Source organism: Suillus subalutaceus (assembly GCF_016647625.1).
Source record: "Suillus subalutaceus strain FC151 chromosome Unknown DFJ58scaffold_111, whole genome shotgun sequence".
NCBI classification, from domain to species: domain Eukaryota; kingdom Fungi; phylum Basidiomycota; class Agaricomycetes; order Boletales; family Suillaceae; genus Suillus; species Suillus subalutaceus.
Window position 1 is genome coordinate 82,353 of NW_024540360.1, and position 25,010 is coordinate 107,362.

Consider the following 25,010-nt stretch of genomic DNA (forward strand, 5'->3'; position numbering starts at 1 on the left):
ATATGATATGTTCGTGATGCTGGCATCTTACCGTGACAGATTTCCGGAATAGTGTAGTAGTTCGATCAGACAGAACTTGAGCTTGAGGGTACTTGTTTAAGTTAAGGTTTCAATTAGCCTCAAGGCCTCAGGGTCGTGTGGTCGATTTATTTATCAATAAATAAGATAAGTGCCGTCGGGACTCACATGCACAGCGCTACTTTCAACTTCAACTGGAATACGGGGAGACTAGAACGTTGCGCAGTAACGGCCGTTCGATCATTGTACGTAGGGATCGCACAGTATAGTATCTGTGGTGAGAGTTCGTCGAGGTTAGTAGAGTATTATGTGTAGCACTGTAGATGACAACTTGAAGGCGTATTGTATCACGGACATGCGAGATCATCAACCCGGCCCAATATTTCCGCCCCATCCACATCCGTGGAGTGACGAATAATAGTCTTTTCCCGGACCTGCTTCTGGCGAGATTGTTTGGGGAGACAACTATTGTATCCAGATAATCCAAGCAATGGCGGCAAATCATTCGCCGGTTCTGCTGATGTGACGAATCCTTTAAGGAGCAGACCACTTTGAGAGTGATCATGCGACTTAACGGTCCAACTCTCGAGCTTCTCCGAATTGGTTCTTCGAACGGTACGGCCATCAATTTCGAAGATCTCCTCTACGGTGAACTCTTTGCTCCTGCGTGTAACTTGTACAACGTCCTTTCGTGAAGGCTGTGGCTCCTCATCAACGGAGCTGAGACTGGAAGGAGGGGACTCAGTAGAATCACTGCCATCGTCCAAGGTGTCAAACACAGCAGAGACTGCTGAGCCTGAGTCCGAGAGATCCGATACCGGAGTAGAGTCGCTTGTCGACGAGTCAGCCCCAAGTGAGAGGTTGTATCGCGTAAATGCAGGGATAGACAAAGGAGGCGTAGGAGGGCGAGACCTAGGTCTGCTTGTCTGGTTTTTCCCCAATGTTGGTGGTGGAACAAAGTGTGAGTCGGCGTGATGTTCCAAATGCTTCTGTATAACATGAGATTTTCCTTCGAAAGCAGCGCAAATGTCCTCCTCTGGCCGGCAAGTGACTAATAACTTGAAATTACGGGGGAGCTTTGCTCCTTTCTCTGCGAGCGCAGTCAGGAGGTCTTTACGATCTGACTCGCTACCGCTGTGTTCCAACCCGTCGATGATCACCAGTACAGGGCCGATGCATGTCATTTGACTCGCGGGAATAAGGATAAAGCGATCGAATTGAGTAAGTGGGTCTGTCAATCCACGTAATGCGCGCTTGTCTTTCACAATAGCCCAGAGAGCCTTCATATATTGAGGGTCGTGATCAGCAAGGTCCCGTGCAATCGTGCTGAACAAATTCGTAGCATTTCGCTTATCCCGGGCAGCGCGCGAAAAACAGTACGACGAACCAAGACGCACAATGGCGTCGAATTGGCGTCCAATGTTATGTGCGATAGTGGATTTTCCGGACCCCCTTGAACCTAGCAAGAGGTAAATCTGACGTTCATCGTCTTTATTGATCCATGAGGTTATTGACTCCACGATGTCGGTTCGTGGGGGCGCATCTCCGATCTTCTGTGATTCAATCGAAGCGCCAACAGCATAGTGCATGGCGTCAAGGTCTGTTTTCGCGGCTAGTAGTAATATGAATATATGCGAGGAAGAGAGATGGAAGATGGAACACTACCATGGTCATGCAACAGATCATAAACACGAAAGACGTAGAGTTCCGTGTGAATCGCGGCTTGCTGATGTATAGCATTCTTGAGTTCTTTGAAGGTTACTTCGTACGTTAGGATTTTATCATCTAGTTTGGACAACGCGTTCGAAAAGCTTTGTTTCCCTACATTCAAGAATTTTGTTAAAGAAGCTAAGCTTTGGTAAGAAGCCGCGAGACTCACATCCGCTCTTTTTCTCCAGGTAGTCACGGATAAAGTACGAGCACTCGATCGTCTGGCGAGCGAGGGAGTTAATAGTCTTTTCTTGCGATTCCACCCTTTTCAGTTCCTCTATGCCAGAGACAAGGCTGTAGGTTTCGTGCATAACGGTAATGAGCCGATTGATACTTCGGTCTCGGGCAAGTTGTGCATCCACCAACTAATCAAAATAGGTGAGCTCCTTAGGTCTGAACATGCGACTATCCCACTTACATGATATACTGCAGTGAGAATCATAAACGCCATTTTGGTGTAAGGATGGGCCTAGGGGAGCAGTATCAGACATATTCAGTGGCAAAGTCAAGGGATCGTACCCCAGCGAACTTGCCAGCAAGCTGAATGAAAATGCTGATCTTGTCCAAGAGCGGAGTAAGGACTTCTGAGACAGCGACATCGAGGACCTGCTCAGTAGACGCTGTCAATGGTTCATTTGGACCATTGCCTCCCGTGGCTGGTTCATCTGATGTATCCTTAGAGGCATCAATTGTGCGGGCGAGCTGGTCTTGAGCATGCTGAGTGATGCCATGCTCGATTGCATTATGAAGAGGTATGATCTTGAATTCCATGCTAGCACAAAGGAAATGTTTCTTGCCATGAGGATCAAAAGACACGAGGCGGTAGATTTTAGCTAATGTTGTATTTAACGACGAGCAAGCCAATCAGATAGTAACCAGAAACTCACTTCTGGAATGAGCGAGAAGCGTCTCGACATCTTCTTGTACCATACCAATGTACTGATCTTCATGGAGGTGACGTTTTGCGAAGACTTTGAGGGAAATTCTGGACGACGCCTGTACATTCCTTGCTAGGAGTCAATGTCATGAACTCACAGGTACAATGTATCTCACAGTTTTAGCTCAGTCGTCCACGGCAAGGAATGCAGGTTCTCAGCAGTGGTGGACATGTAGTCATGGTCATCTACGGAAGCATTGATATAGAAGCTGTCGTAAGTCGAGAACAAATGTATTCGCGGCAGATGGTGAAGGTCCATGTCTGATTGACGTCGCAAATTGTCAAGAGTAACCGTCATTCGAACTGATATCACGTACCGAAGATCTGCACTGCCACGGGAAGTGGTGTTTTGACTGCATCCCCACAGGCATGACTCGCTATGGGCCCCTTCCAGATACCTTCTGTGTGATCAGTTTCGGTACGCTGGGATCCATCAGTAGGTTTCCCAGCGCCCACAAGGCGGGTAAGCTTGAACTCCAAGCTTGCTCTGAGCAGCTCTTCCTTGCCTTGGGGGTTTACGCACTTCAGTCGTTCAAGAATGGCTGGATTGAACTGTCAGAAAATACATTGCGCAAGGACGCGATCACTCACCGCCAGGGTACCTCAAAAATTCCTCGACACAGCCCTCAACCATACCAATGTACTGATTATCATGAAGTTGGCGATGAGCAAATACTTTCAATGTCAGCGTGGTAGAGTTGTGAACATTGCTGTTCTTTGAATCAGCTTTTGAATCAGGCAGTAGTCTCCGACGTACAAGGTATGTTTACTACTCCATGGCGTAGAGCTGGGCTTCTCCGGACTCGTACGACTGGTCGTGATCGCATTGACATCATGAATGGATATTTCGACGTAGAATTGATGATCCACATTCAACCACCCGATCTTGGGCAGGTGATGAAGATCGATATCTGGGATTTATCAGAACCGAGTAGTCATGTCATGAAGTTATCAGAACATGCCGAAAACTTGCACGCCATACGTCTCTGGTCCCACCTGACAAGTCCTGTCATTGCATGTAAGTCCATCATTTCCGAATGACAGGTAAATCGCACATAGTGATATCGAATTGTTGATGGGCGGTTGTCTCGAACGTCGTCTGAATGCAGGATTTGGTGCTTGAATCCGTCTCTGCATGATGGAGATGGGAGCTACACCAATGAAAACCTCAGATATCACATCATGCGGGCGTTGGAGGAATCTCACCTGATATGTTGTTGATGACTTGAGGGTATCAACCACATCTTGTCTGGAAAAAACGGGGTACAGACTTGGATTTGTGTGATGCCTGCCTGCGACAGAAACTCTGGACAATGTGACAAAATTACAGATCCTTCAGTCTTCCAATTCTTCTGCTCGCTTTAATACAGGGAGCGGGTAGATCAATGCGAAAGCGGTGAGATCAAATTAGAGGGCAGTGTGCTGCAGGGTAATCCCATGCGGTAAGCACGCGCTTGTGCTTTTCGGTTCTTGTCCCAGATCATAGCACCCATTCGAATACAGGCGGCTTATCACTGAGCTAACTGGAAGCTCCGAGTCGGAGCGCCGTGTACGCACTTGGCTTCAAACCGACACCTCGTGTACCCATAACCTTGATTACATGGTGGCCAAAGACTGAAAACTGATCACTGATAGCACATTGAAGGTCTTGTCGTCTGACTAGAGGATTACCGCGACATTATTTGAGCAGTAGCAGGCGCTTATCGTGCCAGAAATTACTGCACGATGCCTGCAATGATGAGATCCACGGTATTAATAGTAGACCCTGGAGCCTCATGCTGCCACCCTGGACAAGAAGATCCTGGCCAGGAAGGCAGGAAGGTGAAGATCCTTCAAACGGTAAGAATGGCCCGAGTTCGTGGGTTGAGATATAATAGACATCTTGCTCTGAGCGTGCTTGAAGCCGCAACATGCCCTGTGGTATGTATGCCGGTGATGGTGCGGACCGCAGCCAAATACGGTACTCTGAGAAAGGATGCGGCTACTGGTTGTGCCGAGTCTATCTTTGATTTGTACTGAGTGGTTTATCTTGAACATCAGCGCTCAGCGATGAGCATCACATCTTGAAATCCCAGCCTACTGCCAGTGGTTCTTTGAACCATGCCACTGCCACACATGTGCAGGTACTACTACTAGTAGGCCTGAATCCAGCTCCATGAGTTCGAGCCACCATGAAGACGCTTGCCCTATGGAGCCGGAGAGAAGAGAAGCCATTAACGCCTTCGCGCTGTGGAACACTAAGGCATTTCAAGGTTTAAGTTCAACGGTCGTACGCACTGCCTTCTTTATATTTCCTTTTTCGTTCCTACTGTTTCAAATTTTCAACTCATCTACCTGCAGCCTGGCTTATACACTACGGACAAGTCGAGTAGCGTGTAGTGCCGGGAAATACCGCCCGGCACCAAGCACTGTATACGATCAGCCCAAGAAAGGTTTTGATAGTCGACACTTCACGAACCTCGGAACCGGTACCATCCGTATTCTCTCAAGTTTACTCGAACGTTCTCATCCGAAAAGCCTATCGCCTCTCTTCCGCAACGTCTTTTCACGAACTCTCCCCATTATTTGCATTACCCGTCGAACTCATTATCTGCCTTACAATAAGGTCGTGTCAAGGTTTGTTGAACTAGAAAGTATGGTAGACCGTTTTCTCGTGCAAAGATATTTTCGAATGTAGGTGGACAAAAATACGAATGGATGAGCCGATCGATCGATTCTTGAAGCTTGAGTAGCAGGGTCTGAATCCACAACGCAAACCGGTGTCATATTCAGCCCGCCATGTACAAGTTGCATTATAGAGCATTTTCCCTCAGACCTGTAGGATCGGGTTGTCATTGTTTATATTAAACCGCAGCGATGACAAGCGTCTGAAAGAACCTTTTTGCACTAGACTGCTTAAAACCGGGTGCAAACACTTCAGCTGGATGTGACGACCAGACTACGGGTACATGAACGCCGTCACAATACATACACGTTTCAAGGGTATCCCCGAGCAACTTCTTGAGAAATGCAATAAATTAATCTCATGGATGTAAAATGGAATATGCATACATGCCTCTAACCTTCCACCCGTAGTCCTTCATCACTGCCCACGAGAACCATCAAGGTGCACCAAGGGCACACGGTGCTCTAGAGCTCACACCAGATATTGAGATCGCGACCACAGGTCCGATGTCAGAAGACATCATATACTAAACGACCGCAAAGCAAGGCTAACCGCCCTCAGCAGCTTCTGCTTCCAGTATCTCCTTCTCTAAGCGTGTGCGTTCAGCTTCACGCATGCGGAGGAGCGTCAATGACTCGTAGTCCATCCCCGTCTTCACAGCAGGAGGTGGCGGTGGTGCCGCATCATCAAAAGCAGGCTTGCCAAACAGAAAAATCAGTGATTTAAATAGATTGACCGAGTGAACCAGACTTACAAAACTCGAGGGAAACGAACTGAACGTCGTCCCCTCCGGAGCAGTCTTTGTCGGGAGCGGCTCAGCCCGCTTGGCCGCGGGTCCTCCGAGTTCTCCGCGTTCGCGAAGCCAACCTAGTATTGGAGGCTCAGATCCGCCTGCCCATGCCACGTCCATGCCCCGATCTTTCAGCGATTCGGCACTCGATACCACGGCAAATGCAGCGCCCAACTGATTGAATGGCACCAGCGCGGTCACTATCATCTCGCCGTCTACAAGTCCCTTAGACTTTTTCGACTTCTTGGCTTTCTGCGACATCACCACCGTCCCTTCATCAATCTCGCCATACCGTCGAAGGTGGGCTGCGAGTGCGAATGCCGTAGAAAGCGCAGGATGTGATGACAGAGCATATTTAACACGGATCGTTGTATCCAAATCGCCAGGAGGCGGCGGAGCGAGGGAGTCTTCTTCAACAGTTCCGTTTGACTCAGGCTTCGACCTCGCACATTGACGTTCCAATTCCTGCAACTCGAGCTCCTTCTCTCTCTGCTCCCGCATTCGTCGCCCCTCCTCGCGAACCCTCAAGTTTTCGCTCTCCCTCGCAGTTCTCTCCTTCTCCTTCGCCATTCGCGCCTTCTTGAACTCTTGCTCCCGCTCCTCCAACTCAGAGACCATCGCCTTACGCTTATTGTCATAAGATGCGAAGCGCTGCTTCTTGGCAGCTTGCAAACGGAGTTGCGCATCGAGCGCGAGACGGCGGAGCGGATCGAGGAGGAGGGTGGAGGCGGTTGTCAATGCATGAAATTTCTGAGCTACATTCGCGTGTAAGCTACATTTTTTTAACAAAGCTAGGTACGCACCTGCATTAGGGTCATTTCTGTTCTGCAACAACAGTGTCAATTTAGTCTCGAACTCTCGATCTTGGAATGAATAGACATACTCTGTCTGGGTGGACTTTTAGTGAGCGGGTTCGATAGGCTGTCCTAATCTCAGCTTCGGTAGCCTCCTGTAAGATCCCAAGCAGTTCATATGGGTTTTGTTCTGGGTCTTCTGGCGTTTTGGGTGGCATGGGTCATGATGTTGAATGCCTAATAATTGGACTAACTCAGCACATTACATAATCAGATGTGCTCAATTTTCAAACTTAACTTAAGTGTGTTGTACTGAGATTGCCGACACGAGCATGACAGCTGAAGAAATGTTATTCGAGCCTCCCTTCAACAATATTCACGGCACAGGCACTGCAACAGTACTTACTCTCAGGTCCTGCCACTGCAGGCAACTCGCCCGAGGCTCCCAACGCTGTTAAGCCTGTCATGTCACAGATTAATACTGGTAAGAGTTTCTCTTGCACTACCCCGGCGTACAGTGTCAATGTGCTGCGGCCCTGGGTGGAAGTACAGTACAGGATAGGGTATCGCTTGGCAACACATGTATGTCAAAAAATCAAGCTGACCACGAAGATTCTGACAGCAACTCGGAAGACTTATGATTCCATGAGGCTTCCCCTGATAATGTATATTGACCAGCTCAGCGCCCGAAGTAGAATAGGAGGGCTTTGTTTTAGTGATCGGGTTTTTTCCCTGTCAAATATTCTCGTGGTGAGTTGCGCAATCTGAAACAAGTACTTTAACATCTGATTATTCCTATCATCACGAGCTTCGTATTCTTACAGGTATAAGAGTAGTCGCTCCCCGTTGTTTGTATCTTGGCGTTCTTGACTTATTCGAGCGCCTGATTTATCATCTACCCGCGCTGTGCCATATCTGAAAGCTTCTGCTTCTCACATCTGTCACATATTTTTCAACCTTCAACAAGTTTAACTCTCCATACTCGTGGAACTCTTGTCCGATCCACGTGTCATTCTGCGTCTAGGCAAATTAAAACATGTCTACTACTACCATCTCTCGCATCCCTCGGTACCAACCACGTCAAACACATGTACATGGGGTCACAACCGAGAGGACCATCAGTACCCTTAACATCGAAGAGGCAGGCCCTCTTCAAACTAAGAGTGAGTTTGCCCAGTCCTCTCTGGTCTCGGCTCCGGGGGACGTCCAGCCTCGAGCTGTGTCCCCTGCGTATTCCGCCGAATGGCACGCTCGCTCTTATAGCGACGTGCTGATGGCGCGTATGCCCCCGATGCCAGGCGCACTCGGGGAGACCCCCGCTTGTCCGACGAACGAGACAGCGGAGACCCCTTCAGAAGACGAAGGGAGGACGGGCAAATTAGTGTCTGCACAAGTGGTAACTCCTGTTAGTAGAGATGCTGAAAATACAGAAAGAAAGATATCTTTCAAGTTTGAGACCCTCGGGGACCAAGTGAGTCTGTCTAAGGAGAGAACCGAAGATGCTTGTGATGGCCGGTATGGGAATTGGATTACTGCCTCAAAGAAGCACGCTGCAGGCGCAAACGGTGTGACCTGCAAGAGGGAGCAGAACACTGACCTAACTCAGGAACAAGAAAACCTGGTAAGAAGGGCAGAGACTCGATTGACCGAGTCTAAAAGAAGCCGAATGGAGAATAGAAAGGACATACTCAGTCATCCTGCCTCAAATGACAGAAATTCTGAGTCCCATGAAGTGGGACTATCGAAGGATAAAGGGAAGGCACCAGACCCTAGGAACTGGGGAAATGCCAACCTCGCTGACGAGGACATTGAGACCATTGCTGACCTGGCTGGTAGCAATGAGGTGCCGTCTGTCGAGCACCATCATGTGTTTTTTAGGGATATGGACCTATCAGAGGTCAGCTTTAAGACCCCCGCTCGACAAGAAAATCCCTCCTCCCCTTCCACCCGACAATCATCACGCCCCATGCTCAACACCAACTCAGCTCCTGCCCCGCTGCTACGTCCTTTGGGCAATGGATGCTTCGTAATCCCGGACCGTTACCGTCCCAACGTCACCCTGCTCCTCACCCTCGACCAAATCTATCTATATCTTCAGCATGACGCGGACCTGCGTGGAGGAGCCGCTCCCAGGTCCATCCCTTCCCCCGCCGGATATGACGAATTCGCTGTCGCGCTAAACACCAACGCGGGGAATGGGATCAAAGTTGCATTCATCCCAGAAGGTGAGGCGAGCGTGCGCATCACTGGTCGTCCTCCTGCTCTAGTCGAGTTAGTGGGACTCGAAACCACCCAACGCACCTTGCCCGCGTCTCGTGACCCCAGAGAAGCTGCCGGGGGGAAATGGCTAGACCCGCGCAGAAGCGAACTGATGGAAGAAGTACTCTGGGACAACTTTGAGCGCATCAGGAAGCAAAGGCAATGGAGAGAAAGAGGGTTCTCCGAAAGACAGGCCAAAAGGCGAAAGCGAGCGGGTGAAAAGGCTGTGAAGCCATTCGCACCATCCGTGGCAGGAACTAACGCCATCGCCGGCCCCTCCAGCAGCTCCAATCCTGTTCCTGCATACCACTCCACTCCTCGAGCTCCCTCTTCACCACCCCCGAGCTGCCGTCGTCTCCAGAAGAAACGGATGCGTAGATGGCGGAGCCCACAGAGACAACCACCGAAGCGCGTTCTGCCAAAGCCAAGGGCCGCATCCCAAAGAAATGAGAGGTCGCTGGACAACGTCTGAAGGGACGTCTGCCAAGTTCGGACTTGTTCGTTTCGGGCATTCGGACCAGACATGATAGCGCAATCTGAAACAAATCTGATTATTCCTAATATTATCACGAGCTTCGTATTCCCGTTGTTTGTATTTTGGTGTTCTTGAATTGACTTGTCAGACTTGTATCCGTTCAAGTTGTGCCATATCTGAAAGCTTCTGCTTCTCAGACTCAACATGCGAGGACTCAGGAGATCGCCGTGAGCTTGAGGTGGTTATGCATAACAAATGCGACTCGTTGTTCCTTTGTTCCATTAGATTTTTGAACTTCCTATTTGAGGGTGAACAGAATATCAGCAGTGTCAGAAAGTTTACTACCGTAGTATCCGTTCAAAGTGAACTTCAAACCTTTGTTCTCGTATGCATGGTACCCGTCTCCTTCGCGATGATCAGGGTGAATCAGACACAACGAATTCAAGTGCCAGTGTTCTCCTACAAGGCTACAACTAGTAGTACAAGTGAATCGGATTCAAACATTAGCTTCTTTTGTAACCTAAAAACACAATACTTCCACCTACACCTCTGACGGGGATTCCTAAAGAATACTAGTAATACACTGATGGTGGCGCTAGCAATACAACACATTTTTTGGTAGTATTCAGGCTTGTTATTGTAAGATTCGTGATCTCATCCTGATGGATGCAATAGAAAACTTGCGATCCGCCGGAGTGCGCACAATGCGATAGGGGTGCAGACGTGCCCCCTTGGCTATTTGTCGTTGCGGCTGGCGCAGGCATTGCAAGGCAGGCCCGACCAGAAGAACGGGCGGCGCAGGTTGTTTGAGGTTTGTGACGCCGGAGAGGGGGTGTACATGTGGGGCATCGGGATCAGGAATGACAACGACTGCGTCGGCATGCTCGAAAGTGGTAGGTACTAGACACATTTTAGTGGATTGACCACCGGAAGTAGGGGAACGCGAAGATGAGAGGGGCGAAGGGGTGGGGGAAGGAGTGCGAGAAGACGTTGAGGATGAAATAGAAACCTGACGGTTCTTGTGTGAATGTGAATATTGACTGCTGGGTATGTGCAGCCTTGGAATCTGGAAATCACCCTGCCTTCAGTAGAAGTTGTGTATATCATAAGTCCAGACTAACCTGGCGTTTCAATTCGTACGAGTCATGGAGTGCATCAATGCGAGGGGGTTGAGTCTTGAGTGCACGAGGAAGATTAAGTGAATGAAGCGGGGGGAGTGTAGGACGGATAGATGCAGACGAGTCCATTACGGGAAAAATATAGAAGAATAATAACTTGGAGAGCGATACGATGAAATATTCAGTTAGCTGAAGTGTCCACCAGGGTCCCCAAAGGCCTGCCTTGAGTGTCGAATTTGAAGGTAGAAGAGCAAAGAGTATACAGAGTATGAACTGAGACGAGACAGATGAGAGACGTCCTTGCAAATGTCCGGAGAAGAATGTCTGATCTTTATACCGGATAACATAAAGCTGAACATATAAGCGATGCATTGTACTATAGACCTGACATCGTGCATTGTATTCCCCGACACGGAGACAAAAGCATTGACATTAATGGATTTTCCGGACCAAGTGCCAATTGTTTGCATGTATTTGGGTTCAACCCCTTCAATGAACAATGCTCACCGACTTGCTCACGTGCTCACTAATACTGCTGAGCTCTCCGTGTAAAGCGTTGACAACTGTTGACAACCATTCCGACGTTTCACGGCGAATAATTATTACTAGTGGCCCATTCATTTGACTTCGCACTTCCTAGTTGACCGCTGAATTATTTTATCACTCGCTCCGAGTCATCATTGGCATACCACAAACTTGGTCGAGTTCCCGAAGTATTAATATACCTAATAGTCTTAACAGGAAAATTCAGTACACAGCTTCCTACTTCATTTATCTACCATTTACGATGGATGAAGTTGTACCAGGAGTTTGGATTGGAGATCTGCAGAGCGCTTTGGATGTCAAGGGATTGAAGGAGAAAAACATCTTCAGCGTTTTAACAGCGATGCGGGGCAAAGTTACCATTCATGCGGTGCGTACCACTAGCGCTTTAACTCCCCGGGTTCCTGTGCCCAAATATCATCTAGTACACGTATGAAAAAGGATCCGAGGCAGACGCTGATGCAGACACCTCTAGATATTTAACAGATACCAAGTCAACATTGACGATAGTGCAAATGAAGATGTCCTCGTGCACTTTTTGCCGTCGATATCATTTATCCAGAACGAGCTCGACAAGGGTCGTGGTGTACTCGTGCATTGCATGGCTGGAATCAGTACGTTCGAGCTTGGCCGACTGACATCATCTTTTCTTCCGCTAGCCCGATAGCGGATCAATTTTTGACATCTGATCACACAGGCAGGAGCGCAACGATTGTCGCAGCATACCTCATGTACTCGCTGAAGCTCGACCCGGAAAGCGCTGTAGACATGATAAGGACAGTGAGGCCCATCGTTGAGTAAGTTACTTTACATCGTCCCTGAATTATGTACCCAGATAAGGGTGCTTCTGCAGGCCAAATGAAGGATTTATGGAACAACTTAAGGTGTTTCACCAATCGTCATACAAGTTCACGCGGCGTGATAAGGCAACACGCATGTTCTACCTGGAACGGACAATGGAGGAGATTATGAGTAAGTCTACCTTCTGCCTTATCTATCATAATCGATGCTTCAAGCTCGAGATCGGTGCTGATCGATTGAATCGTAGATGGAGATGGGACAATTCCAGACAATGCAATGTTCGCCAAGCATCCCAGAACACCATCAGATTCTGTACCCAATACACCGATGATCGTGCCAAGCCGTCGAATACGATGCAAGATGTGCAGGTAAACCATCAGATTATGTCATGCTCCCAGCGCTAATTCATACACACCACCTTTCGTAGGCAAGAACTAGCGACGCGCGAGCACATGCTCGATCATGGGCAACTAGGCCCACCGACGCCCGCTCTGCCCTCACTATCACCCGCCACGTCGAGGCGCCCGTCTGCAAACGACCGCGGCACGTCATCGCGGCGACCATCCATGAGCCTCGGTGCACGGGCGCTGATGGAATCGCTCTCAATGTCATCGCTTTCAATGACATCACTCTCAATGTCAGCACTCGATACGGAGGATGATCACGAGTCAGATGAGCCAAAGAATGGGCACACGGACGATTTGTCTCCCCCTAGAGTTAACGTAAAGTCCTCGCGATCATCCTCAATGTCAATGGAAGGCCTCGGAAAGAACCTATCGGATGCACTCGATGCATCTGTCACTACCGATGAAGGCCCATCAACAGGGACGGCCACGCAATCCGAGACGGTGCGTGTGCTGTCGTCTGTACATGAGAGCCAGGATACATCGAAGACCGGCGGACCGCCGCAGCCTCCGTTGGACCTGGCAGCTGAGCTGCATTCTCATCCGAAACTCGCTGCGCTGCGCATGCCTCCGTCGTTGAGTATGACAGGGATAAGATCGCCAGTCAGTCCACCGATCCTCATGAATCCCAAGTGTTCTGGGTATTTTGTCGAACCAGTAGGTGTTTATTTGTCTGTCGTCGATCTACAACCAATCATGACTTTTCAGATGAAATGGATGGAACCTTTTTTGGAGAGTGGCCAATTAGCAGGCAAGATTATTTGCCCGAAGTGCAGTGCCAAGCTCGGCAACTATGACTGGGCTGGCGTATGCTGCAGCTGCAACAGTGAATGGGTGACGCCAGTACGTTGCACTTATTCCCAATTCTTCACTCTTGGTACACAAACTCACTACATGCCAGGGTTTTTGCATACACCGATCTAAAGTCGACGAGGTAGTAGTGGGTTGAACAGCGACGGATCAAATATAACTTACTATGCACGAGATTTGATGATTCGAACTTGCTCAGTAGATGGCGAATTAAATAGAATTGAGCAAAGGAGTGTGGGTATTTAGGTAGCATTCCGGTGAGATACAAGGAGCGGTTCGGTTCTCGGAAGTCTTGGGTAACTGTGCAAAGAAAAAATAATGCATACACGAAACGAAAAAAAAAGTCACTGAATATAAGGGATTTATATCATGATATAGCGAAGACCATTATCAGGGAGGGTAGGCTGCGAGAAAGCGAGATATCGTGCGCAAAAAGCAAAAATAGGCAAGGCAAGAGCGAGGAAACGGGCGTTGTTCGCCCAACTACCGATCACCAGTAGCGTTAGGTACAGTCTTTGTAGATCGTCGAGAGCCAAAGCGAAGCTTCCCATCGTCCCCTCGGCCCCATGAAAACAAACCGCCCGTGTCATGAGAGTGTGCACTCCCCGTTCGCGATCGAAGCGACCACGCAGGAGACACCGGCCGTGCGGGAGCGCTAACTTCAAGGTGGTCACCATTGTGGGAGTGATGGTGGTGATGACCAGAATGACCGACAGTATGACGTCCATCACAACAGGCGCGCACATTTTCCAAGCCCTCGAACCCGTCGTCTGATTGGGATTGGCCATGGAGTTCAAACTCAAGGTCATCATCGTCTTGGCCATGACTCATTACTCGTTCGAAGGACCTCGCGGGGCTGTACGGGCTCTCGGGCGCTGCCCATCGGAGGTATTCTGCGGCTGGCGTTCCGGACCTTTTGCCTACAGACCCTCGAATAGAGATTTGTGATCTACTCCGGCTGCCCCGCGGCGTGGTGCTGAAGGCACCACCGTTCCGGCTGCTTCGGCCACTTCGTTGACTTTGGGGGCTTGTATCAATCAAATGACGGTGATCATCGTCTGTGAGCTCTGCGCTTTGAGACATGGGGCTCATGGGGGCCGCATTTTCATTCTGACTGGTTGAGGGTGTCATTGCAGGGCTGGGACGAGCAAGCAGGTATTTCAAAGCCTAGAATGATGTAAGCGTCCACCCAAAAGTTAGACGAGAGCAACGGACGTTGAGCCAAATGTCATGGCGCTCTTTGGTAGGAGCGGTAATCTTCATTTCTCTCTGGGCTGTGGATATCACCACGCTGTACTGGTATAAACCAGGAGGCATGGGATTGGGATCCAAAACAGAGCGAACAGCCTTCAATATAAGCTGTGGCCACACAAACCATCAATTCAACATCAATCAGAGAGATATCACATCATTAAACATTTCACTCACCACTCTTGGCACTCGACTCTGAAACGTTTGATGATCCAGGGTCAGCAGAGCTCCAGTACAAAGTCTTGGTATACGGATGCACCCAGAAGAACCGCTTGTGTCTCTTCTCTCCATAGCCCTTACCAATGGTGCGCCGGGTATATTTGTACAAGAACTCGCCGATCATAGTCTGGGTGATCGCATGGATGACAGCAGGGTCTGTCGACATACTATTTCTGTTGTCATTAAGCTGTTCGACATTCTTGCCGGGGGTAACGGGCATGCTAGCGCCAGGTGTACGGTTTAAGAAGACATTGTGGTCCGAAGACATGGACGACCGTGGTGAAAGTGCGCTTCTATCTGACGCCAGGGACGTACTCGACATCTCCCTCCTCTGCTGCTCGCGCACACCCCATGATGGTAAGCCAGACGGTGGAACCGAGTTTTGCGCATACGCCGCAGCATTGGCAGCAGACCGGAAGCTGCTTGTGGATGGCGGCTGCCGCAAATTTGATTGGGGCGGGGGCATGCTCGAGCCATGCTGTCTTGGACCGTAAGCACCACCCCTGCCATGTACGGAGAGCATTGTACCAAAGGTCGGTGTGGTGGCACGCTGTATGAGTTCTGGAGGTGGGGGGGAGGACGGACGAGGTGGCGGCGCGTCCGATGTTGAGGACGTAGTAGCTACTCTCCTTTCCGGGATGAAAGGGGGTGGTGCCATGGTGCTAGACGGAGGCGGCTGGCGAGGTGGTGGTGGCAAGGCCATCATAGGGGGACGAGTCTTGTCTACAATGGAGGGTACGGAAGAAGCGGTCCTTGAACGACGAGCTCCATCGTCGGCGCCAAAAGAAACTGCAGATTCAACTGACCTGCCGATGGTCTGCATTGGAGGTAACAGAACGAATGATGCCGATGCTTGTGGTACTGAGACTGGAGTCGCGAACAGTAGAGGGGGAAGGGGAAGCGGGCATTGCGACGGCAGGTGCAGGGACGAACTGGAACTGCTGTACCGTCGTGCCCACTCGGAAGAGAGCGGGGGACGCAGGGAGAGAGGGTGCGGGAGTGGCAGTTGGGGTCATGGATGACGCAGAGGTATCTTGCCAATTTGCAATGACGGGCGAAGCAGTAAAAATATCCGTTTGAACGGACATCTCCTTCAGCTCTGGCTTGGAGGGCTCGGCAACCGTCTTGGTCACTTCGACTGCCTTCAACACTTCAACTGGTTCTTGGACCTCCTCGATAACTTCCACAGGTGCTTCTTTGATGATTTCGATCGGAACCTCCTTGATGATCTCGATCTCCTTGATGACCTCTTTGATGACCTCCACCTCCCTGATGACTTCAACAGGCACCTCCACCTCCCTGATGACTTCAACAGGCACCTCGACTTCTTTGATGACTTCCACTTCTTTGATGACCTCCACCTCCCTGATGACCTCAACTTCCTTGATAACCTCGATGACCTTCGGCTCTTCAACGCTATCCATACCAACACCCCTCTCCTCGTAGGTAGCTGTGTCACGATGGCGCAACTCCCGATGTTGCGTCGTAGACGCCATTGACGACCGCCTTGAGATTACCAGCGCCTTGATACTCTCGTCATCGCTCTCCGAAAAGTCGTTGTCCGTCATCGTCAACACAGAGTGGAAGTCCTCCCGTGACTCTGTAGCAGAACTTCCCCGCGCGTCGTGGTAATCGTCCACATCTGTGTCTGTTTCTATACCGGTCTCCGTCGCTCCGTCGTCAATATCAACGTCGATGTCGCTCTCCTCATCAGAGGTGAAACCACCTGGAATGGGTCGTCGGCTGTTAGCTTCACCGGGGATGCTACCACGTAAGGTATTGTCGCCCTCTGACGAGCGAGAGAAATCAGACTGTGTGAGCGTCGTGCGCCTCATCGAGCTCCGTGCAATGAAAACACGATCAGGGGGCTGCATTTGGTAAAAACTTGTGCGGGCTGCAACGGGAGAAATGGGTTCGTGTTGCACAGCTGTTTCCATGTGCACCACAGAGGACTCCCCGTCAGTCTGGCAGGACATTTCAGAAGTGGTAGGAGATGCTGGCACGGGTTCAAGGGCTTGCTCGACTTGCACACCCATGTCGTTCGCTGGGGAAGAGGGCGAGGGCACAAGCACCGTCACGTCCTCGAAGTCCGTCTGACATGCCATTTCAGTGGTGACCTTGACTTCAACATCTTCAGTGACAGACGTCATGCCAATGCCGAGCTCTGCAGCCAAGGCCTCAGGTTCCCCAACAAGGGACGCCGGTCTGGCCTCCTGGAAAGCAGCACCGCCACGAGTGCGTCTTTGTGGGGCTCCACCACGTGCAGTGCCGCGAGGCGACGAGCGGGCCAGCAGGGAATGGCGAAGAGGGCTGGATTGACTTGGAAGCGAGCTGTAGGATGCAGACTTGCGGAGGACATTGGCAAACATGGGGTCCATACCGTCAACGCTCGTTCGCTTCGAGGAGGCAGAAGGTAAGGAGTCAAGATTTTGCTCTTCCGGCTCGCCTTCTGCGTTACCCTCGTCGGAAAGAATATCGTCAGCAAAGTCGGGGAGGGCCGGCACGGGTGGAGGAGGAGATGCGTTGTAATCAGATGTAGGACTAGGACTTTGCGCTGCCATGCCAAGCCTGGTAACAAGGGAGGACCTTCCCCTGCCTCTCCTGCCTCTGCCTCTGCCACCACCAGAACGGTATGGCGTCAGCCGGCGAGGATGCTTAGTCTCAATCTCGTCATCGTCATTTGTCTCATCTCCTGGAGGCTCGTTTTCATCATGTACATACCCAGAGGAAGACTTCTAGTTTGCGCCTATACTCCATTCGCATCTCCTTCTCGCGATGCAAACTGCCCTTGAGGGTGCTGATCTGCCTCTGGGCGTGGACAAGCCGCTGCTGGAGGGCCTCAATTTCATTATTGGGATGGTTGCTCGCATGGAATGGGCGTGATGGTGATGGGTCGGGGGAAATGTCTACAAGATCCTCGAATGCGTCAGGCTGGAACACGGCCGAACTGTCCATTTTTCGCCTGTTGTTGGTGCTGGCCGAGGTGAAGACATCATCATCCTCTGCAGCAGGGGTCGAGTATTCTTTGCCCTGGCTTGCGCCAGGCGTGAGTGGACTCCCGAATCGTGGACCGAGGCGACGGCTTGCTTTCTCTACTTCTGCCTTCAGTGTATCAAGCGCGGACTGCAAGTCTGACTTGTCGCGCTGTAGGCCCGCAGCATGCTTACGCGCCTGTGCCACGTCTGTCTCATGCTTAGCTTTCATATCATCGAATGCAGTTTGGACGCGCTGTGATTCGTTCTTGTGCTGGTCTGCTGCTTCTCGTGTGCTGTTGAGCACTTTCGTGATGCGCTTGTGTTCACCTTCGAGGCGCACAATTGTTGACTGCGCGTCTGAATGTTGGGTACGGACTTCTTGAAGAGTAACTTCGAGGTTCCAGTTTTCTTCTTTGAATTTGTCTGCGGCAAGTAAATTTCACGAGGCAAAGAAATATTACAGGACTGACCTGAGCTCTGTTCTTGCGATCGAAGCGCGGTACGTAGAGACTCAACGGTCTTTTCGAGGTCGTCTTTCTCCTCCTTCATATCTTGGATGGCCTTGTCACGCTCTCCGAGAAGGCTTTGGAGCCGTCGCACTTCGGTAAGAAGTCCGCTTCCGATCTCGAACGCAAATTCTGGAAAAATGGTGAGCCGTGAAAGCAAAACCGAAAAGAGTGAAAGAAACTTGCCGACGTCGTCTGCTCGATGGGCAGCGTTTTTGGCGCGACGAGACTGGGCAGCAGATGAAGCTGAAGCTTTGGAGCGCTCGGGCTCCTCTCGAGGAAGATCATTGATTGGTAGGGCTGGAGATGATTGCTGCGTAGGAGGACGCTATAAATAAATAGATTACACATTAGTGCATGATGCATTACGGATTTCATAGGCAAGGCGTGGTGCATGTGGCATTCACCAATAACAGGCGTTTGCCTAGAAATTTTAAATGCAGGACTCACTTTTTGGCCAAAGGCACTAGATAGCTGCGCGTTCTCTGCGTCCCAATCAGCAATAGTCTCTGCTAGTTCGCGATAACGTTCGCGCGCGTCAGTATCTAGTTCCCCGTCCTCTGCATGTTCTACATCAAATTCCTGGAGTTGTCTTATCTTCTCTTCGAGCTTCTATCTGCTGCGCAAGAACCCGCTGACCGAGAGTTCCCGCCTGTTGCAGCTGCTTTTCCTTGTTATCGAGGAGCTGTTGGAGACGAAACTTGCGTTGGCCAGCGGAAGAGAAGGCTGGTGCAGAGAAATCTGGCATGTTTGATGGGACTTCTGCTAGACCGTCATCTGATGGACTGGCCATGCCTGCGCAGGCCGTCGACGATTAAAATCCTGCAGCTGTCTTGATGAATGGTTGGTCTCAAGAAACGCGACGCGGCCTGGCCCCCAAACCAACATGTGCTAACCGAACTAACTCGTATCGAATTGGAATATATTTCTCACGATACTTTACTTATTTTCGGCTCAACAAAAGTTTTAAACTCTTTTTTTCATATTTTTCGGTTCAAGGCTTCGCGATGTTCTGACTAGGGTTTCAACTTTCAATAGGCTTCTGGTCAACCTGCTAAGTGCTTGCGCTTCACCTGAATCAGCATTAACTATCAATCCAAGCCTCTTATCCATCACTTGAAGCTGCATCATTGACTTAATGGTTAGCTGCGATTGTCCCCCCTTACTCCGCCGTTCATCCTAAAATGAATACAGAATGCAGATGCTGACACTGTTATGTAGTTGAAAGTTCCTCGTCGCTGTTTGCACGTCTTGCGATTCCTCCCCTTCAAGTCCAACGCGAATCTTCCGCGTCCTTCGAGTTCTTTCAAATTACGGACCAAGGCATTGCTGCGACTTAAGATAATTGCACCGATGACAAGGATGCAGGTGGTGTGAAACTGATTTATGCCGTGGCCTTTAAGACCCGAATTGCGTGCGCTGCACCCGAGGAACGTCCGAACCTGTGATAGCAAGCTGCTATATTACTACCAGCAGTAGTTCAAGTCAAAGTACACCTACTTTTATTGCTTTGGGCAAATATTCACGTGAACGTTTATCTCAACTCCCAAGTTACGTATACCTATTTCTGTGTATATTGTTGGTGAGTTCATTGTTTTTCTTTCTTTCTGTGGCTTGCTTTCACATTATACGGCGCTTGGGCAGCGCACATGTTTACTAGTAGTACATTGTGCATGGTTGACCGGTCAGATACCATCGTTATGATGACCCGGATTCCAGATTGTTCAGAATCACTGAATGTCTTTATGAAGGCGGGTTCGATGACCTGGTAGTGCTGGCAGGAAAACCATGCACGCGCAATGGCTCAAGCTATTGTTGAAGTAACATGACTACTTATACCTACTAGCACTCAATACGAATCGAAGCTCAATATTCAATTTCGCTTATCTGCTAATTTGGTCGTGGCAAAGCACCACGGTTGGTTTGGTCCCCCATCTTGGCTATCCTTATCGCAGCCACCTAGCTTTTGGTTGTCTCAGACGATACCAGCAGTCCTTCAGCCATAAATGAGTTCAGTCCACTCCATCCTACGGTTAGGTGTTGACGTAGGAGGAACAAATACGTGCGTACCCGTTTTGATTACACATGGCTCCGCGGACTCGAGAAACGTTCACCAGCGATGCAGTTCTCCTCGATCTATCAGAGGGTTCGCGAAGAGGGCAGGTTCTCGCATCAGCAAAACACCTCACTACAGCGGACGTCACTCTTGGAATCCAAAATGCCATTGAGTCCGTGTTGACACAGGTTCAGAGCAAGTCGAACATCCAAGCGCTCTGTATTGGCACAACAGTAAGATTCGCTTGGTACACGCACCAACTTCCGTCCTGATTCGCGTACACGCTAGCACTTTGTAAATGCATTGGTAGAAAGAGATCCTCGGCGTTTGGATAGAGTCGCAGTCATTCGCCTGTGTGGCCCTTTTACACATGGAACGCCACCATTCGTAGGCTTTCCGCACGAGCTGCGAGACTGTGTGTTGCTGCTGTGGAACGTGCGATGACGTCCTGTACTGATGCCTACTTCCCATAGTACTCGAAGGTCCCCACTTCCTCCTCTCAGGAGGTCTGCAAATTGACGGAAGTGAGATTGCTTCTGTTGTCGTTGCGCAAGTCGAATCCGCCTGCGACGAAATCAATCGCCAGGTACAGAAAATGATGGTGGGCACGTTGGATGCGACTGAGATGATCTGCAGGGCATACACGCAGTTGTCGTGTCCTCGGTGTTCGCACCCATCGACTTTGAGATCCAACAGGAGGAAACAGTCGCAGCGATCGTGCGGAAACGCATTCCGGGAATGGACGTCGTATGCTCCAAGGACGTTGCTGCCATCGGGCTGCTGGAGCGTGAAAACGCATCTATCTTGAACGCTGCATTATTGCGATACGCGAAGAAGACGGTAATAGGTTTCGAGAAGGCAGCCCAGGCCCTCAAATTGAAGTGCTCCGTTTTCATTACGAGCAATGATGGCACCTTGCTCAGCTGCGCACAAGCAGCGCGTCTTCCTATTCGAACCTTGTGCGTGTTTCTCTCAAAGACGTCTCGGTGACAAGGGTTATCATAAGCGATTGATGATTTTCCTTGAAGTTCGTCTGGCCCAACGAACTCCATGCGTGGCGCCGCGTTCTTGGCCGCACTGGAGTCAGGCATCTCAAAGCAATCCGCACTAGTAGTTGATATTGGCGGCACAACGGTATGTCGTTGAGACAACCTCCAGCTTAGTAGCAACAGGCTCACTGTTGTCTTATTCTAGACGGACATCGGAATGCTGTTGTTCGTGAACAGAGCTTAGAAGTTTTAGCAACCATACTAATCTTGCTTGACAACCCATTAGACCTAGTGGATTCCCTCGCCAAGCCGCCGCTCATCACGAGTTCTGTGGGGTTTTGCTAAACTTCTCCATGCCACATGTTACCAGGTGCTGGTGTTGACAGTATGACAAGTATTCATGGCAAATTGATTGTCTATGCGCTAGTATTGGCCTTGGTGGGGGTTCTATTGTCCGAGAGGACCCAGTTACAAATAAGGTCGCTGTTGGTCCTCACTCCGTTGGCCATCGGATTACCTCTGAATCTCTGGTGTTTGGTGGCTCTACACTTACCGCTACCGACGTGGTTGTTGCAGCAGGTCGCGCTTCAAACATTGGAGACGAAAGTCTTGTTTCCGGAATTGGGCAGTCGATCATCGAAGGCGCTCAAAGTGCTATCAAGAAGATGCTCCAGAACTACCTTGATGCCATGAAAACATCTTCGCAAGATATCCCAGTCTACCTGGTCGGCGGAGGGTCTATCCTTGCTCCAGATGTTCTTGCGGGCATCAGCCGGGTTCACAGATTCCCTCACTTCGACGTCGCGAACGCTGTTGGCGCTGCCATTGCCCAGGTAATGAGAAAATGACCTTCTCCCCATTGATGCTCAATCTCGATCTGAAGATATCAGGCATCATTGATTCCTTCGAAGACACATCCACAAGAACCATCGTACAAGTTCGCGCTGATGTCGAAGCCAGGGCTATCGCTCGAGCAATTGCTTCCGGAGCGGATCCGCACCGTGTCGCCATAGTAGAGAGCGAGGTCATTCCGATCGCCTATACCAGCGGTCGTTGCCGTTTTTATGTCAAGGCCGCCGGAGACTGGAGTGGTGCCACTAGTCCAAGTTGGCTAGAGGTTGATGATCCTTTGTGTGTTGAAGCTTCTACCGGGGAGACCGCCTCCCGGCCACAAATGGTAGCATCCGCCGCCGCCTCTGCCGGTGTGGCGCCGGTCATGCGTACTGCGAGCGACATCCTGGAGTACGAACCAAGGATAAAAAGCGGAGAATGGCTCTTGTCCGAGGTTGATCTGGAGTGGATTGCAGATGGCTGCTATGTATTGGGATGCGGCGGTGGCGGGTCCCCATTACATACTTTCCTGGAACTGAGAGAACTCGTACGGTCAGGTGAAACAGTACGAGTGATTGACTTTTCATCAATTACGTCCAATGCACTGGTTGGATGGGGTGGAGGCATGGGTAGCCCAGAAGTGTCCTCTGAGAGACTACTTGGCAACGAGTCAGTGTTTTCGCTGCATGAATGAAGGGTGACGCCTAATTGGTCATTAGATATCAAGAAGCTAGCGCGGAGTTGTGGTCACTGATAGGGGTAATGTAATCTTGGCTGGTCCGATTATTGTAGTTCTCTGACGATACACTTCTAGATTGCGAAACCAGAAGCGCTTTGCGGATTAGAGATCGGGGGTGCGAACGGTATGATTAACGTATGATGTTTCAGTTATCCGTCAAGCGAAGACAATTATTGACATGGCTGTAGATGATTCTGGGATCCACGAAATACGCCAATATACCCTGCTTAGATGGGGACTTCATGGTATGTAGCAACAAGCAAGTGGTTCGTTGTCTAAATCGTCATCTATATATAGGGTCGTGCATACCCCACCGTGAGCAGTACCATTCTGATCCTGAGTGTATGCTCCAAATTTAAGGTTATGAAAGTGGTATCAAACCACGGCCAATGTCTACGATGTCAGTGGCACAGGAGCCAAGATGCTCCCGAGCACCATGTCCAGTGGAGATGGGAACGTCATGGTATCTTTCCCTTCCACGTTTTTAGTCAAAATCGACGAACTATTTACAGGTTATGACAAAGGCCAAACGTGACATTGATGTTGATGCCTCTTTACGAGCGGCATGTGTTGAAATGGGGTGAGTGGTGACACGTGTTATGAGTACTATCCGTGATGATTATGTGGTACCTCGTGTGCATTAATTAGGACACACGTGGGACTGGCCAGTCGCCCTCTGAAAGCTGATTATGTGGATAACGCCATGATTAAGAACACAGTGTCATTAAGCTGGCGCATTGGACGAGCTATTGCACTTGCTCGCAAACAATCAAGTTTGTCTCGGATTGGATCAATTCTTGTTGACGCTGTAGGTGGCCCCAACTCTGCGAGAGTGTTGTTTATGGGCAAGATCACCGATGTGGGAAGGCGGTCAGTTTTATTTCGATCTCCTGTTACACAACACCATTGATTTGTGTCAGTCTCTACAAAGGTCATACGATCGGAGAAGTTGTCATCACCGCGCTGACTGTGGATGACGACATTGATGAGGACGACCCTGATCGTCCCATGGAACGCTTCACCGGAACACTCACCATTCCATTTAAGAACGAGAATCTGTATGCAGAACATACCGCGGATGACGCAATAACCACTGTGAGAGTATGTTCCTTACTCCCAAGTCGGTGCTAAAAGTATCAACGTGGAGATGGTCGCAACTGTTCCTGATCTAATCTCCGTGCTTGATGCTCAAAATGGGTCTGCTCTCGGCACGCCTCAATACAAATATGGGTTGCGGGTTCTCGTGCTCGGGATCACCGCGGCGCCCCAGTGGACCGGTTCTGAACGTGGCATTGCTCTCGGAGGCCCGAGTGCATTTGGGTTTGTACCGCGATTGTTCTCATGGAACCATTCGCCATAATTGAAACCATGTGCACAGATTCACACATATCCCGTACAAGCCACTGGGCAACTACACACAGCCTCGGTCTGTGATCGAAGAGTATGCCCATAATAGTTGACTTCCCATCGAATTAGGCAGCTGGATCTAGAGTAGTAAAGCCCCTTGGCCATTCTGCACCCCTTTAACAAGGCAGAGGTCACCTGCATGCTACTGTTCTCGACCGAGCTGTTACTAGCCAGTACCATTAGTATCCGCCTGTTGAATGCGGAAGAACATTCACCTGGAGATACATTTATGGCAGTTGGGTAGCTGATGACTCGGTTTCTGGAATTCCAGTTTCAAGTCCCAAGAGGTAAACGCTTTGTTCCTCAAGGGCCGAGAATGCTGCACACGCGCGTGTCTGCTTGCATTCAGCAAATCGCAATTGCAAAGGGATTTATGCATGCCGTAACTGTGCGCTGGGTATCTGAGGCGCCAGTTCTATGTATAATGCGGTTTCGATGCGATCGCCGAGCCTGCCGTGATGCGCAGTGCACTCACCCTTCCAACAGGATGCAGATTTGATCTCCCCAGTTTCTCGGAACCAGCCATTCCAGAAAGTTGTTCGAGTTTTAGCCCTTGACTCACAAGCAAGTCATTTGGGGTGACGGCGGTTTATGCCCTCACCCAATATAGTAAAACAAAAGACGCTCGTAGCGACTCCAAATGCTATGTAGAACATTAAATAAATCATACAGCGCATACATAATTATTCTACTCAACGTATCATTATATGTCC

At 50.0% G+C, this 25,010-nt stretch overlaps 8 protein-coding genes across 8 annotated transcripts; 3 read left to right on the plus strand and 5 right to left on the minus strand.

Moving 5' to 3' along the window:
* Positions 1-349: 349 nt before the first annotated feature.
* Positions 350-3,290, minus strand: DFJ58DRAFT_47250 (uncharacterized protein). The gene is made up of 8 exons (XM_041380549.1): positions 3,257-3,290; positions 2,782-3,207; positions 2,616-2,734; positions 2,248-2,561; positions 2,147-2,197; positions 1,898-2,093; positions 1,684-1,839; positions 350-1,630 (listed from the first exon to the last, which is right to left on the minus strand). Exons 2-8 carry the CDS (start codon positions 2,961-2,963, stop codon positions 366-368), a joined length of 2,283 nt encoding a protein of 760 aa, XP_041240192.1. The 5' UTR covers positions 2,964-3,207; positions 3,257-3,290; the 3' UTR covers positions 350-365.
* A 1,375-nt stretch (positions 3,291-4,665) lies between these two features.
* On the plus strand, positions 4,666-5,609 carry DFJ58DRAFT_47331 (uncharacterized protein). The gene has a single exon (XM_041380552.1). The coding sequence runs from the start codon at positions 4,821-4,823 to the stop codon at positions 5,340-5,342; it is 522 nt and encodes a 173-aa protein (XP_041240193.1). The 5' UTR covers positions 4,666-4,820; the 3' UTR covers positions 5,343-5,609.
* Positions 5,610-5,877: 268 nt separating this feature from the next.
* Positions 5,878-7,132, minus strand: DFJ58DRAFT_717838 (uncharacterized protein; the record flags this gene model as incomplete). Its single annotated transcript, XM_041384408.1, has 3 exons — positions 5,878-6,027; positions 6,085-6,870; positions 7,004-7,132. 3 exons carry the CDS (start codon positions 7,130-7,132, stop codon positions 5,878-5,880), a joined length of 1,065 nt encoding a protein of 354 aa, XP_041240194.1.
* Positions 7,133-10,027: 2,895 nt separating this feature from the next.
* DFJ58DRAFT_805016 (uncharacterized protein) lies at positions 10,028-11,212 on the minus strand. The gene is made up of 2 exons (XM_041391072.1): positions 10,770-11,212; positions 10,028-10,714 (listed from the first exon to the last, which is right to left on the minus strand). The coding sequence occupies exons 1-2, from the start codon at positions 11,136-11,138 to the stop codon at positions 10,283-10,285; spliced, it is 801 nt and encodes a 266-aa protein (XP_041240195.1). The 5' UTR covers positions 11,139-11,212; the 3' UTR covers positions 10,028-10,282.
* An 86-nt stretch (positions 11,213-11,298) lies between these two features.
* Positions 11,299-13,522, plus strand: DFJ58DRAFT_805018 (uncharacterized protein). Its single transcript, XM_041391073.1, has 8 exons — positions 11,299-11,679; positions 11,785-11,923; positions 12,007-12,106; positions 12,163-12,281; positions 12,358-12,478; positions 12,538-13,171; positions 13,223-13,357; positions 13,416-13,522. Exons 1-8 carry the CDS (start codon positions 11,554-11,556, stop codon positions 13,461-13,463), a joined length of 1,422 nt encoding a protein of 473 aa, XP_041240196.1. The 5' UTR covers positions 11,299-11,553; the 3' UTR covers positions 13,464-13,522.
* Positions 13,523-19,130, minus strand: DFJ58DRAFT_805024 (uncharacterized protein). Its single transcript, XM_041391074.1, is given in 10 exon segments — positions 13,523-14,491; positions 14,540-14,683; positions 14,778-15,595; positions 15,633-16,059; positions 16,156-17,493; positions 17,516-18,192; positions 18,240-18,407; positions 18,462-18,603; positions 18,726-18,887; positions 18,907-19,130. 10 exon segments carry the CDS (start codon positions 19,066-19,068, stop codon positions 13,808-13,810), a joined length of 4,722 nt encoding a protein of 1,573 aa, XP_041240197.1. The 5' UTR covers positions 19,069-19,130; the 3' UTR covers positions 13,523-13,807.
* Positions 19,131-19,249: 119 nt separating this feature from the next.
* On the minus strand, positions 19,250-19,897 carry DFJ58DRAFT_805025 (uncharacterized protein; the record flags this gene model as incomplete). The annotated part of the gene is made up of 1 exon (XM_041391075.1): positions 19,250-19,897. A coding segment is annotated over one exon (294 nt), but the record flags the coding sequence as incomplete, so codon positions are not given.
* Positions 19,898-20,188: 291 nt separating this feature from the next.
* Positions 20,189-24,786, plus strand: DFJ58DRAFT_747969 (hydantoinase). Its single transcript, XM_041387566.1, has 20 exons — positions 20,189-20,337; positions 20,393-20,564; positions 20,620-20,746; positions 20,805-20,917; positions 20,968-21,290; positions 21,360-21,465; positions 21,526-21,545; positions 21,607-21,690; positions 21,748-22,153; positions 22,204-22,820; positions 22,871-22,910; positions 22,966-23,025; positions 23,079-23,135; positions 23,188-23,205; positions 23,261-23,353; positions 23,403-23,470; positions 23,539-23,760; positions 23,811-23,985; positions 24,038-24,210; positions 24,269-24,786. Exons 1-20 carry the CDS (start codon positions 20,282-20,284, stop codon positions 24,348-24,350), a joined length of 3,012 nt encoding a protein of 1,003 aa, XP_041240199.1. The 5' UTR covers positions 20,189-20,281; the 3' UTR covers positions 24,351-24,786.
* The last annotated feature ends 224 nt before the right edge of the window (positions 24,787-25,010 follow it).

What these genes read in the sequence shown, in the direction of transcription:
- DFJ58DRAFT_47250 (XM_041380549.1), bottom strand. Translation starts at nt 2,963, where the DNA reads ATGACGGTTACTCTTGACAATTTGCGACGTCAATCAGACATGGACCTT. An exon ending in CCTGGAGAAAAAGAGCGGAT is followed by an intron (nt 1,840 to 1,897) that starts GTGAGTCTCGCG and finishes TCTTGAATGTAG; the next exon opens with GGAAACAAAGCTTTTCGAAC. An exon ending in TGATCTGTTGCATGACCATG is followed by an intron (nt 1,631 to 1,683) that starts GTAGTGTTCCAT and finishes TATTACTACTAG; the next exon opens with CCGCGAAAACAGACCTTGAC.
- DFJ58DRAFT_47331 (XM_041380552.1), top strand. Translation starts at nt 4,821, where the DNA reads ATGAGTTCGAGCCACCATGAAGACGCTTGCCCTATGGAGCCGGAGAGA.
- DFJ58DRAFT_805016 (XM_041391072.1), bottom strand. Translation starts at nt 11,138, where the DNA reads ATGCATCGCTTATATGTTCAGCTTTATGTTATCCGGTATAAAGATCAG. An exon ending in CGTACGAATTGAAACGCCAG is followed by an intron (nt 10,715 to 10,769) that starts GTTAGTCTGGAC and finishes GGTGATTTCCAG; the next exon opens with ATTCCAAGGCTGCACATACC.
- DFJ58DRAFT_805018 (XM_041391073.1), top strand. Translation starts at nt 11,554, where the DNA reads ATGGATGAAGTTGTACCAGGAGTTTGGATTGGAGATCTGCAGAGCGCT. An exon ending in ACAGTGAGGCCCATCGTTGA is followed by an intron (nt 12,107 to 12,162) that starts GTAAGTTACTTT and finishes GTGCTTCTGCAG; the next exon opens with GCCAAATGAAGGATTTATGG. An exon ending in ATACGATGCAAGATGTGCAG is followed by an intron (nt 12,479 to 12,537) that starts GTAAACCATCAG and finishes CACCTTTCGTAG; the next exon opens with GCAAGAACTAGCGACGCGCG.
- DFJ58DRAFT_805024 (XM_041391074.1), bottom strand. Translation starts at nt 19,068, where the DNA reads ATGGCCAGTCCATCAGATGACGGTCTAGCAGAAGTCCCATCAAACATG. An exon ending in CACAAGCATCGGCATCATTC is followed by an intron (nt 15,596 to 15,632) that starts GTTCTGTTACCT and finishes TCGGCAGGTCAG; the next exon opens with TTGAATCTGCAGTTTCTTTT. An exon ending in GCCATGACATTTGGCTCAAC is followed by an intron (nt 14,492 to 14,539) that starts GTCCGTTGCTCT and finishes ACATCATTCTAG; the next exon opens with GCTTTGAAATACCTGCTTGC.
- DFJ58DRAFT_747969 (XM_041387566.1), top strand. Translation starts at nt 20,282, where the DNA reads ATGAGTTCAGTCCACTCCATCCTACGGTTAGGTGTTGACGTAGGAGGA. An exon ending in TCCGCACGAGCTGCGAGACT is followed by an intron (nt 20,747 to 20,804) that starts GTGTGTTGCTGC and finishes TACTTCCCATAG; the next exon opens with TACTCGAAGGTCCCCACTTC. An exon ending in GAGAGACTACTTGGCAACGA is followed by an intron (nt 22,821 to 22,870) that starts GTCAGTGTTTTC and finishes ATTGGTCATTAG; the next exon opens with ATATCAAGAAGCTAGCGCGG.